The sequence below is a fragment of the Myotis lucifugus genome, unplaced genomic scaffold (assembly GCF_000147115.1).
Source record: "Myotis lucifugus unplaced genomic scaffold, Myoluc2.0 scaffold_179, whole genome shotgun sequence".
Taxonomy (NCBI): Eukaryota; Metazoa; Chordata; class Mammalia; order Chiroptera; family Vespertilionidae; genus Myotis; species Myotis lucifugus.
The window spans coordinates 2,381,622-2,395,666 of record NW_005871227.1 but is presented as its reverse complement, the minus strand read 5'-3'; the positions used below and the strand labels follow the sequence as shown (position 1 = coordinate 2,395,666).

The window sequence follows — 14,045 nt, the reverse complement described above, 5'->3', positions numbered from 1 at the left end:
GCAAATTAATAGAACAAATGGCAAATCTCTCTACTGTCTTAAGCTTATACCTAAATAAGAGAAGGATCTCTCCGTGAGGTAGAGAGATTAATAGCTCATAGCAACAGAAAATAATTCTATAAATTTGAAATATAACAAACAAGAGGACAGCAAAACTGATTTATCCCGAAGTCCAGAGTTCTGTTCTAGCATTCCTGTGAGGATAAAACAAGAAGCGTAAAAGGTTTCTTATCTCCTATGCTCTGTGTATTTTCCTTATTGAAAATGTCCTGGCATCAAGGACTTGATGACTGTGCTCCATGGGCAATCTTCTTTTTTATAAATATCTTGACTGTGTTCATGTCCCATAGTCTGGTAAGGGAATGATCACTGTCATAACATTTATCATTAAAGCTAGAAGTCTGATCCTCATGAGTAAGGCCAGAATCCTGATATGAAAAGGAAATGGGTCTGGCTGGTATGGCTCAGTGGTTGAGCATTGACCCATGAACCAAGAGGCCACCAGATCAATTACCTGTCAGGGCACATGCCAAGATTGCAGGCTCGATCCCCAGTAGGGGGTGTGCAGAAAGCTGCCAATTGATATTTCCCTCTCATCCATGCTTCTATCTTTCTATCCCTCTCCCTTCCTCTCTTGACTTTGGCCAAGTAATAGGACATCTCCATTTTTTTTTCTTTTTCCTTAAAAACCCAGCATTCTGCCATTTCTCCAGGGTCATCAAGGAGTCCAAAGGAGATGAAGTTTATGATAGACTCCCTTCTTCACTGAGGAAGAATATGTAACGATGCCCTAATTAATGCATCTTAGAAGAGTTCTTTCCTGTTTCCAAGTCTAAATTTAATTTTAAGCCCATGACCTATTTATGTATAAATACTACTTTCCTCACTTTTAAATGTATGAGGATTTTACTCTTTGGATTCAAAGAAAGCAAAGAGGGGCTTTAAATTTTTAATTTAATTAATAATTGACTTAATGGCAGGACATGGACATTTATCTCAATAATGCTGAAAACTCATGAATCAAAGAAATGATATTATATGCGCATGTAGCTGCATATTAAATTTTTTCTACTTGATAATTTGCAGGCTAAACCACCTGATACAGAAACATACACACAAATGATACTGGGTTTTTTGTGTGATAATTTTCAAGTGTGCCACCCACATAGCCTGTGGATTTTAAAAAGTATAACGAAATGTCTATAAGGACATTATTAAAATGTTTAAAAATAAAAAGATTTATCTTCATTTGCGGAAACTATTATTTAATGAAATTATGGTTCTAAAATCTGTACTACCAGACCCAGAATTATTAGTGGTAATAATAATAATAAAACATATTACATATAATATGACAACGTATTATATTAGAATACATAATAATATCTTTGTAACAAACTCTAGTGGGTCAATGTCAGCATCTATTTTAAAAATGAGGAATCTAATAGCAAATGTACTATCCATCCATTGAATTGTTACCATGTGTCATACACTGCATGGCTAGTATTTATTGCTTCATCTGATCTTGGTCATCACCCTAACAGTGATGGTGAACCTTTTGAGCTCGGTGTGTCAGCATTTTGAAAAACGCTAACTTAACTCTGGTGCCGTGTCACATATAGAAATTTTTTGATATTTGCAACCATAGTAAAACAAAGACTTATATTTTTGATATTTATTTTATATATTTAAATGCCATTTCACCAAGAAAAATCAACCAAAAAAATGAGTTCCTGTGTCACCTCTGACACACGTGTCATAGGTTCGCCATCACTGCCCTAGGAGGTAGATTCCATAGCCACTGTATAGATGTGCAAGTTGAAATTTAGACGGATGGATAAGCCAAGCATCTTACAGTCAATACATAGTAGCTAAATTTATTCTTAAATTTGATATTTCAATTGGCTGGATTCATAGACACTCTTCTCCCCAACCCCAGGATAAAAGCAGGTGGCAGGCCCTGGCTGGTTTGGCTCCGTGGATAGAATGTCGGCCTGCAGACTGAAGGGTCCCAGCTTCGATTCCAGTTGAGGGCATATGCCCGGGTTGTGGGCTCCATCCCCAGCAGGGGCGTGCAGGAGGCAGCATCGATGATTCTCTCTCATCATTGATGTTCCTATCTCTCTTTCCCTCTCCCTTCCTCTCTGAAATCAATAAAAATGCATTTTAAAAAAAAAGCAGGTGGCAGGCCAGCTGTTAAATAGGTGATGTTGTACAAAGGGGCTGCAATTTGTTTTAATCAACATCAAAATGATGGCTGGGCTTGCCATGTACCTCACACTGCACAGAACGAACACATTCGAATATTATTGATACAGGCAGTAAAGTGCTTAACCGTAACATTTCATAATCCAAATCCCGAGAAAAGTGTTTCCCTGAAGCAATAACATGGTGAATAGAATTCAAAATTTAGTTCACAAACCTGTTTCTGGCTCAATGGAAAAATAAGGCTGCCCCTCCAGGATGCTGTACACCAACTTGGCGCTGTTGCCATAAACTGGGTCATCAGCATCGGTGGCTGTTACATTAGTGACAGACGTACCTAAAAAAAAAAAAAGAGAGAGAGTGAGAAAGATAATAATTAACACATGATTCTTGCCAAGAGCTAAAATTTGCTAAGCATATCCTACAGAAATCCATGTGTGGGAATAAGGAAGAAAAGAAATCTTTTTTAGGATAAGGAGATAACTACTCCATCATAACTTCAACAATATCCAAGTTTTTCAAAAGAAAAGGTATTGCTAGGTTGAAGTACTATATAAAGATAGCCCCTTTAGAATCCGTATTCTTGAAGATTTCTTTGTAGTTTTCATTTTTAAGCTACCTCTCCGACCCACGTAGGCATGGAGACTATTGAAAAGGAAGCATACCAAAGAAATATGAAACATAAGCTTAATAATACAATAGCACATGCAGCATTGAAGTTTGGTAAAAGCACAACTGAAAATATTTTAAAAATGGCTGCTGGTAAAAGCTCTACAGAGATATTAAAGGGGTAGTTTATCCATCTTCTTCCATTCCTCAGAATATAAAATTAGATCGGGACCACCAATTCATCAGCACGTTCAGGGAATGAGGCCTTATGGATAATAGAAGCACACCTTCTAATTGTTTCAGGATAAATTATCTATCTTTTATTCTCTCATTCATTCAGCGGGTAGGCACATATGGCCTGCCTGATATAAAGCATATATACTAAGACAAAACTGACAGGCAAGAAGCTCACAGTTTGGTGGGGGAGGAAAAGTTAGGGGCAGACAGCTATACCGAGAAATTCAGCTGAAAGCAATAGCACCAGATTTGGACCCCCCACTTAGTCCAGCAGAGGGAGTGGCCAAGGACAGCTTTCTAGGAGACGTAGCCTTTGAGTTAAATTATTCAAGACAGGCAGAGTTTAACCAGAAGTAGAGGTGCTTGGGAGACATGCTGAGCCATCAGTCAAATACAAGTGAAGGCAAAAGACTCAGAGAGACAGTGGGGAATGGCTGAAACTGGGGAGACATTGGAGATGTCTGTTGAGATCATAAGCATCACCTTCTACAAGGGCAGGATCGGGTCTTCCTGATCCAGGAGGTGTGGGACATATGGTAATTAGCAAACATATATTGGCTCGTGGAATGAGCGGATGAATGAATAAGCCGTGTGTCGATTTCATGAGGACTGGGAGGGAAGCATCACAGATGAATGTAAAGTCTGAGATAGAAGAGATCTCTTGCAGAATTTGTATTGGGGAGTCCTCTTTGATCAGTATCTTGGGGAGGCAAAAGGATGATATTGAGCTGAACGTCATTCCATCACTTGGGCTGTGATGCCATCACATCAAAGGCCTCCATGGACTCCCCTGGGGACTCTAGAGCTAGGATGTCATTGAGGAAATGGGGCCAGGCTTTTGGACCCCAGTACCGACCAGCTGTTGGCTACTGGAACGCCCCTGGGAATGCAGGCTGGGCCTGGGGCCAGGCAGCTCCCTTCCGCTGAGGGAGAATCAGCCCTGAGCGGTCAATATCAACGCTCCCAGCAATGAGGGCAAGACTGTTTCCAACCAGACGGAAGTCATAGGTGGATCTCAGCAGTGTACGTCTGTGTTTACTGGAATAAGGCAGAGCTTTTCCAAGATCTTGCCAAGTCAAATCTTTTTGGAAGCATTTTTGATGACGGACGCTCCCCAGGAACATGTAACAATAATATTTGTTGAGCAGTTGATAGGCCTGTCAAATTGGAATCTCTACTCAGAAGGATGATTCAGAGGTTCTACAAAATCTACAGTGAGAAAAAAAAATGTGCTGAATGTCTTTCCACCAGGCACTGGGAACCATATAGAAAAACAAACTTAAGGCTCATGTTCACAAGCAACTCATCAACTACCTGGTTAAAACAAGCATGTGAAAGTACAATGTTTGTAGTTATTTGATTACTGTATGGGATGGAGAAGAATTAGAGGAAAAACTTTCCAGGTGAGAGGAGGATAGTGAGATAAAAGTTCCAAAATGCTTCTTAAGAGAAGATATGACTGGAAGAGTCAGCCATCAAAGCTAAATTTGGAGATGCAAACTGAGAATAAGATGCAGGGGGCATTTTTTTGTTGTTGTTAACCCTCATCTGAGGATATTTTTCCATTGATTTTTAGAGAGAGTGGAAGGGAGCAGGAGAGACAGAGAGAGAAATATCGATGTAAGAGAGACATATTGATAGGTTGCCTCCCATATGCGCCCCCATCATGGGACAGAGCCTGCAACTGAGGTACATGCTCTTGACGGGAATGGAACCTGGGACCCTTCAATCCTCGGACCCACACTCTATCCACTGAGCCAGAGTGGCTGGGCCTAGAGGAGACATTTGAATGCCAAGATGGGGAGCGCTGGCTTTAAAGAAGACATTTCATTTAGAGAGCAGTCCTACACCGTGGGCCTCTCTCTCTCTGTTCGTGCTCCCAGATTGGACTGGAGGCAGAGATGTAGATGATTAGATCAGACAAGTTATACTTACATATATATATATATATATATATATATATATATATATATATATATATATATATAAAAGCCTAATATGCAAATTGTCCCCACAGGAGTTCAGCCAGGAGACCAATTGCTAGCTATGACGTGCGCTGACCACCAGGGGGCGGTGCAGAATGAAGGAAGGCCCAGGCCAGCAGCTGGCAGCCGGGGAAGGGAGGCCTTGGTCGGCAGCTGGAAGGAAGAACCCAGCCAGCACCTGGAAGGCTCTGATCGGCCTTGATCGCTGGTCAGGCCTAGGGACCCTACCCGTGCACAAATTTCGTGAACCGGGCCTCTAGTAAGGCTATAGATAGCAGCAGTCCAGGAAAGAAGAGATGAAACATTAACACTGGATAATGACAATAAAGATGGACATCAATATGGATTTTCTCCTTTTGGCCCTTGTCCTAAATGTACATAAGATGTCCCACTGGGGGTAAACTGAGCAAGGGAACAATTTTTGTCATTTTTCTCTGTGTCTAAAATTCATTCCAGAAAAGTTCAAGAATGAATTTAAGAGTCACTGAAAGAACCGACAGAGACTGAAGGGAGGGGTGAACTCCTCTGCGGGGAAGACCATGCCCCTATTTGTTGTTTTGCTGTGTTTGTTGCTGTCTTGGGACTTTACTTTGATTTTTTTAAAGGAGAAATGTTGTTCCTTGTTATGAAGCATTATCAGAAAAATAAAGTCAAGCGCTCTACTCAGTATGGTGTGACATTCATGGGTGTGAACACGCGGTTCCATTCACTGCAGAAAGAGAACTGACCAGAGAGTCTAAAGTTCCTGTCATTAAAAAAAAATCCCTGTCATCACCAAATAAAGGTGACCCTTACATAAAAAAATTTAAAAAAGTGTCTTCATAGAGAAAAACACAAATCTGAAGAGTTTCTGAACAAAGCCAGAATTCCTGTGTACGTATGTGGGGTGGGCGTCTAGGGGCGGAGTAGCTGGTGGTTAATAGTTTTGCCAATGGAATATTTATCTTCCGAAACACTTAACCTCTGTCTCGTCGGGCAAATCATTTATCCTGTCTTAGTCGCAGAATTCAGATCTACAACATGCATTAGAATTATTATGAGGCTTAATCAAAATACTATTCATAGCAGCCTAACACAGAAATTACCATATGTGATACCTGGGAGTACCAACTACCAACCCTACCTACTTCTCAGAATCTGGCTTTGAAAACTACTTAGGCCCCTGTGGTCTCTTTCAGGTCTGAGGGATGGTAAAATAGGGAAGGTGGTGGAGTGTTTTTAAAAATCTTCCTGGGCAATTCTGATCTAAAGCCATAGTTCAGAACGACTGTACTGGGCACCAGACTTCATTCTTCGCCATAGAAGTGTTCATTTCTATGGTGATTACTTTGAGGAACTCTTACTCAGATGTGCTTGGAAAATGAAGTATTTTTTTTAGACTATTCACATGTCATAAAGAAGCATGGAGATGATTTCTTGTTAAGTGAGAGTTGGGGAAAGTCCCTCGGGAGTTTACAACCGCGAGACTGGTCATCATCATGTCTGTTTTCGCTGATGATGGTAATGGGATGCTCTCTTATTGTGAGAGGCATCCCATGGTCACATTAGCAAACGCTGAGGTGGGAGGAAGGAGAGAAATCTCCATCATTTGCATGATCTGTGAGTCAGTCTTTTTCATGCGTGAAGACGGTAATTTTTATTCTGCAAACCTCAAAAGATTTGTGTGAGGATCAAATGAGATAATATTAAGTATAAAAAAGTGACTGAGGAGATCATTTGGAGCCAAACTGTCTTGAACCAGATCATTTGCTTCATATTCCACTCCCCACTCTCACTTCCCCTGTGTCCTCTGCCAAGTCACAAAACATGTCTGAGCTCCAGTTCTGTAATTTCTAAAAAAGGAAGGTGGTAGTCATTGTTACACTTTAGGCTTGTTGAGATAACTAAATGTAATAATTTATGCAAAAGATACAGAAGAGTTATCCACATGATATTTCTGAGAGCTTCCCTTACACGTGGGAGACTAAATAATCAACTAATTTTATTCCAGGCCGGTGTGGCTCAGTGAGCGGTTACAGTTCGATTCTCAGTCAGGGCACATGCCTGGGTTTCGAGCTCCATTCCCCAGTGTGGGGCATGCAGGAGGCAGCCGATCAATGATTCGCTCTCATCATTTGTGTTTCTATTTCTCTCTCCCTCTCCCTTCTTCTCTGAAATCAACAAAGATATCTTTTAAAAAAATAAACTAATTTTAAGTGGTGGTGATGTCATTTATAACTAAGTATAGTTCTGCCTAATTATTTTCATAGTAGGATATTTTCTTACATTTGGGGGGGGGACACAAAAACACATTTCCAAATGTAACAATATGTTCATGTCCTTTTACAAAAAAACACACACACACATACACACACACACAATCGCACATTGTCCCACCCCACCCAGCTCCTGTCAGTTTCCTCAGTGTTGTAAAATGGCTGTGGGCTCAAAAATGCGTTTTAATGTCATCAGCACCGAGTCAGGCACCAGGCACACGGTCAATGTCAGTTTCTCCATGTTATTTGAATGGATGTCATCGCCATCTCCCGGCCCGTGCAGATCCCACACACACTTGCCAAGATGAATGACTGGGCTGGGGACCACAACAGAACTAAGGCACGTTTCTCCCCACATCCTCATCCAGGCTATTCCTGCCTGACGCTTGGCTTCTCAGGAAACCCGCATCTTTCAACGTTAGACATCTGACAATGAAAAGGCAGCGTGACTTCCCTTCAAGGAGGATATTCCTCCTAATAGTGACTCAAGACTGTCGACGCACCTGTACGCGGGCATAGTAGATGCGTGTGGAGGTTTTGTGGATGCATTTGTCAAGGGATTACCCGGAGGTGGGGAGAACGGATGCTTTGAGGTTAATCTTGCGGCCGAAACGATTCAAGCTGCGGTGTAGGCTTCTCCATGGGAAATGCAGGCAGGATGCAGACCACAGAGGCAAATTGAAAAGTGGAAACCTTGCAGGATAATGTGTCTTCAAAGCGGCAAGTGTTGGTGTGTGATAAATGGGACCCTGAGTAATATCCGCCAAACAGAACAGGATTCTCTGTTTGTGTTTTCATTGGGAACTGTTTTTGTCCCTTTGTCAGGGATACAAGAGACTCATTTAGCGGGCGACTATGAATTTGACACCGTGCCACTGCTCCAAGAAAGCCCCTATTATAATCCAACTTGATGCTGATCCTATTATAATATAGCTGTTGTATTTCCAGCTGCTGTCAACAAAAATGATCCCCGTCACCACAATTCATCCTGCCAGTAACAAGTCAAGTAGGAACAGGTCAATGCCAAGGTGAATTCTGCTTTTAATAGACCCATTTTTCTGCATTTCGTTTCTTGGTTAAATGAGATCGGCCAGCGTGCTGCTGGGGCTGCAATGAACACAGGGCTTATAGCATCAGCCTCTTCTTGCAACACCTTAAAGTTTGATCCCTTTAACAGCGGGACCGTCACATTCCCCCCTCCCCCATAAAAATGAAAGCCAACACTACAATCCAACATTTTTACAGTGTCAGGTTAGAGGTTCCGGTCGGCTGACAAACTAAGATAAAGGGTCTTGGAGAAAATAAGACGTTGGGTTTTGGGGAGCGCCGCTCCGTGAGCGAGGCTCTCCTTTCTTTACGAGCACGTCAGCACACCAATTCTGCACATTATTCAGAAAGAAAAATGCGGGTGCTGACACCCTGAGCAGGGAGACAAAGGTTTGGTGCAGCGTGAAAATGCGCGCATCGGAGAAGCGGACGCTCTGATGATGTGAGCAGCACCAACCCCATTTGCAAAGGGTGCCCTGCGATCCGTTTTCGGAGAATAAGCAATCCAGTGGCAGGCAGGGGCACGAGGCAGCAGAAGCTTCCCCAGTAGCTGAAATTCCTGGACTCTTACTGCCATCTATAACTTTTTAAAAAAATATGTTTTTATTGATTTTCTTTTTTTTTAGAGGGAGAGAGAGATAGAAACATCAATGAGAGAGAAACATTGATCAGCTGCCTCCTGCATGCTCCCTACTGGGGATCTAGTCCGAAACCCGGGCATGTGCCCTGACCGGGAATCGAACTGGAGACCTCTTGGTGCATGGGACTCAGCTTAACCAACTGAGCCACACCGGCCAGGAGATCTTCATGCTTTTTATGTGACCTTCTAGCTGCCCTGATCCAGGCTCAGCAAGTACGATCCACGGACAGACAGGGTGTCTGGCATTCCCATCTGACGCTGTCTCTCTTAAGCATCCACATGTGCCAAAGACCACAGGTCACAGCGCAACTGCCTTCATTATGTGACTAAAACGTAACCCTCAGCCCACCTTCCCTGTCCACCTTCCTAATGTTCCCAAGGATGAGGCGATGCCGGAGGTAACGGGACACAGGCATCGCCATGGAGACCGTTTTGGTTGTTGTTGGATACCAGAGCAATACTTTCCCAGGACCTGCATCACTTGTTGACGTTTAAGTTATCTCTTACTAGAAGCGGACGCCTCTGGCCCCGAGTTTTTTTTCCCCTAAATGTGTCAGGACAAAGGCATGATTTTTTAGTTTTATGGAACAATGGTCTGAGATGCCTGTGCACCTGACTGGCACGTACTTCGAGAGCTTTATTGGTTTATAGAGGTTCCCTCCAGCACCCTTACCCCCAGGAAGAACATACATCTAAAGTCAGAAATAAATCCGAGCAGCCAAGGCGTTTTTCTTCACGTCTCCCTAACGGATACCATAGTCTTCAATATCCATGTGTCCCGAGGGGCCTCAAGCAGACACCCCCAGCGGGAAAGATGGCCTAAATCATCCCAGTTTTGTTTATTTATTGGTTTTTGATTTGGCTTATTTAATTATAGAACACAAGTGCTACATATCCAAACCTCCCAGGGCCACTTTAGGGGATCTTTGAGAGATGAGGGGATTTAAACACGGATCTGTACAAATCAAGGCGTGTCTCTTTAACCCTGTGTATGGAGAATTCCTCCCCAGCCAGGCTGTGTGGGAAATGACAGCGAACTGTGCATGCCCCTGTAGGCAGGGAGACAAGGACCCCCTCCTTCTAGGAGCCTCTCTTCTCTGAATGGCTGTGGGCTAACTAGGAGCCTTATGGCAGGGGGGATATCGGAGATCAAACCCTTCCCTTCTGTTGGGGAGCAATCTTGTGATTTATAAAAGCCAACTGAGTAGGAGGCGGGGGTAGCAAGTGCCTCCCATTGATCGGAGAAACCTCCCTTGTCAGACACACATCACACAGTGAAATCCTACACCACGTCCCCTGCCTTCTCCTTTTGCAAAGGCCTCACCATTGCTCGCTGGATGTTCTCTTCATGCGCCAACACTCAGCGTGCAGCGGGATGCTGCTGCCAACTTCTACACGCGTCACGTTGAATTTATTACAGAAACGGGGACAGATTCTTAACGGCACTCAGGTGAACAGACAGCGCCGAAACGCATCCTGGTGCTTCGCTGGCTCTGTGATTTGGGACAGAAGCTAGGGAAATAAAATTCCATTTCCGCTCTAGCCGGTTTGGCTCAGTGGATAGAGCATCAGCCTGCTGACGGAAGGGTCCCGGGTTCGATTCCAGAAAGGACACATGCCCAGGTTTCTGGCTCGATTCCCAGTAGGGGGCATGCAGAAGACAGCCAATCAATGATTCTCTGTCATCATTGATGTTTCTGTCTCTCTCTCCCTCTCTCTTCCTTTCTGAAACCAATAAAAATATATTTTTTAAAAAATTCTATTTCCATATTCTATTCTGGGGCACCTAGGAGCCTAAACCGTTGTCACTTAGTGAAACATCCAGGCATCTTTAACGTGCTGTTGGACCGAGGAGCCTGAAACTTTCTGGAACAATTAGATGCTTCAGAAAATGTGTGTGAGCACACAGATGCCTTCTACTCACCCGAGCATCATCGCCGTGGACATCTGTAATACACACCGGGTGAGAGGAATGAAAAATATTGTAGGAAAACGTGTAACTGTGACGTCTCAGCCAGGTTTACCGGGCTCTGGAGAAAGGTACCTCCGCATCCCTCGCTAACAGCATGGGATGGTGGCCTGCCTACTGCCTTCACAAACAGATAATGAGGCTGCTTGGAGGCCTGGCTGTGAAAACGAATATAAATAAACCCAGGTGTAAAAATAAACCCTTTCACCATCGGGATGGCTCTTTGACTTCTTTTTTTATTGATTTCAGAAAGGAAGGGAGAGGGAGAGAGAGATAGAAACATCAATGATGAGAGAGAACCATTGATCAGCTGCCTGCCCCCTACAGGGATTGAGACCGCATCCTGGGCATGTGCCTTTGACCAGAATCGAACCCGGGACCCTTCAGTCCGCAGGTCGACGCTCTATCCACTGAGCCAAACCAGCTAGGGCTGGAATGACTCTGTTAGAACACAAAAGGAAAAGGGTGTATTTCCTTTTTCTTAGGGAAGCTCTTCCCAATAATCAAGCCTTTGCCAATCTGTGACCTAAGGAATGAAATCCTGTGAGTGCTCAAGAAATAAACTAGAATCGTTTTATCTCTAGAGAGGCAGCTTTTCCATCCTGAACTTACACAACTGTGCTACCCGTGGCTCCGCAGGTGCCTTCCAAAGGTGTCAGGATCACAGTAGGTGCTTGCTCCATTCACTCTATTGCAGTGGTTCTCAACCTTCTGGCCCTTTAAATACAGTTCCTCATGTTGTGACCCAACCATAAAATTATTTTCGTTGCTACTTCATAACTGTAATGTTGCTACTGTTATGAATCATAATGTAAATATCTGATATGCAGGATGGTCTTAGGCGACCCCTGTGAAAGGGTCGTTCAACCGCCAAAGGGGTCGCGACCCAGAGGTTGAGAACCGCTGGATTACAGGAACCTGCTCATTCAAGCACGTGAAGGCTACCCACACAGTATGTACTGAGCGCTGGGCTGGGACTTAGATGTGGAAGGTACAGGAGTGATCATGGAGTCTGTGTCCTGACTGTGCTTGAAGTGTATGTTAGCCATGCTTTCACATGGCTTTGCTTTATTACAGGAAACTCGGAAAATCTTTGCTAAGTTTCTTTCTAGAAGGCACTGACATGATCCAGTGGGAAACATATACATGCTATAACTAGTGTGAGAAGTTCTTGTTCATCTTATAAAACTGAGGTCATATTCTGCATCGATGACTTACCACTCTCAGGCAGCAAGAAATTACTTTTTTTACATCCTTAAGACTCAGTTACCTAATCTAAAAAATGGGAACAATGTCATCTGCCTCCTACTCTTATTCTGAGGTTTCATGAAGATTATCACACAATCAGTAGCCCCTGGGTGAGGGGACACTGTGGATAAAGTGTGGATTTGAGGCCAAGATGAGGGAGGGGGAAAAATATATATATATATAATAATAAAAGCATAATATGCTAATTAGACCGGACATCCTTCTGGACCAGTGGTTCTCAACCTTCTAGCCCTTTAAATACAGTTCCTCATGTTGTGACCCAACCATAAAATTATTTTCGTTGCTACTTCATAACTGTAATGTTGCTACTGTTATGAATCATAATGTAAATATCTGATATGCAGGATGGTCTTAGGCAACCCCTGTGAAAGGGACGTTCGACCGCCAAAGGGGTCGCGACCCACAGGTTGAGAACCGCTGAGCTAAAGCAAGGTGTGGGGGATGTCAATATTTAAACTTACTTAAAGTTTAATCATGATGGCAAGCTGGGAAAGAGTGATGTTGCTAGGTGCTAACAAAAGGTAAAAAGCAGAAATTAGCAGATTTGAAAGACACACTCAGAGAATTTGGGGAAATATTGAAAGAACTACAGATTTGCTTTAAAAATAAGTGAAATGATCAAATAAAGTCCCTCAATCATTTCAGTTATGGCTCCAATTTCTAATAGAATCTTAGTTGAAATAGGATAAGCGATTCCATACGTTTTCCAACAACTGTGCCCTCTCAGCTATATTTTATATATCATCTGTGAGGTTTTCCCTTTGAACAGTTACACTACCTTTGTGTTTCCCCTTTGGGCTAATTTGTAGTTGACCCCAGTAATAGAGGCCTTTTAACCAACATTTGTAACCGACGGCCATTGACCTAGCAGTCTTACAGAATGCCTTCAAAATCAATGCACCCAAAGGAAGGAGCTGGTGGGACTGCATCATATCACATCTTGTTTTTATCACAAATTTCCAATTTACCAAGTTCCTGTCTCATTATTTATCCCAGACAGGGCCTGCTGATGAGATGCACAGCCCGCTCCGTCCCTTTCGGCGATCCATTTATAACTGAAGCACAATTAATATCTTCACAGCTGTTCTCCAGGCAGAAAGAAAAAAGTGGCAGCAAGGATTCTGTACATGTTTGCGTATAAATGTGCGAAATGAGGAGCACCGGGATGTATCCCCCAAAAACCAGTGGAATCCGGGCTTTTCTTGTTTTTAAATTCCCCAGAGAAATGCTTCCAAAATAGCACATCCTGCGGGAAGGGAAGACGCCTTTATTAGCACTTCAGATTTCCTAAGGAAATAATCAGGGGTCAAGACGAACATGACATACACACTTCACACATGAGCTCCTTCATGGGAAAAACAGAAGGGAAAGGGCCACACATTTCTAGAGTTCCACATCATCCTAACTTCCAAGTTTTTAATCTCTTGTTAATTGCCTGTTTTACTTTCACATATCACTCTTGCCTTTTTCATTAGATGCTGATCATTACCATCAAATACAGAGGAGCCACTGTGTTTCTGGCCCAAATACTTACTAGATATAACTATCTCACATAGATCTCACAGAAACCCCCCAGATTAGATTTACATCATTTTCAGATTCCCCAAAACTGATAACAATAAATGGGTATTCAATCCATGTTTTTTATTTTACTTTTTATCGAGTTTCCTGGGGTGGCATTGGTTAACAAAACCATATAGGTTTCACCTCAATAAAACATCAGCTGCACAGTCCCAGGGAAAATCTCTTTCCACCCCTATTTACCCTTCTTTGACCATCTCTTCCTACTCCCCTCCCCTTTCCCTCTGGCTAGCAATACACTGTTGTCT

At 43.0% G+C, this 14,045-nt stretch overlaps 1 protein-coding gene across 1 annotated transcript in view; it reads right to left on the bottom strand.

Moving 5' to 3' along the window:
- Window positions 1-14,045, bottom strand: part of CDH8 (cadherin 8) — a 289,616-nt gene that overhangs the window by 155,810 nt on the left and 119,761 nt on the right. Inside the window, exon 3 of the mRNA XM_023760322.1 lies at window positions 2,423-2,542. Coding sequence (XP_023616090.1) covers window positions 2,423-2,542 — 120 coding nt within the window. The remainder of the gene's footprint in view (window positions 1-2,422; window positions 2,543-14,045) is intronic.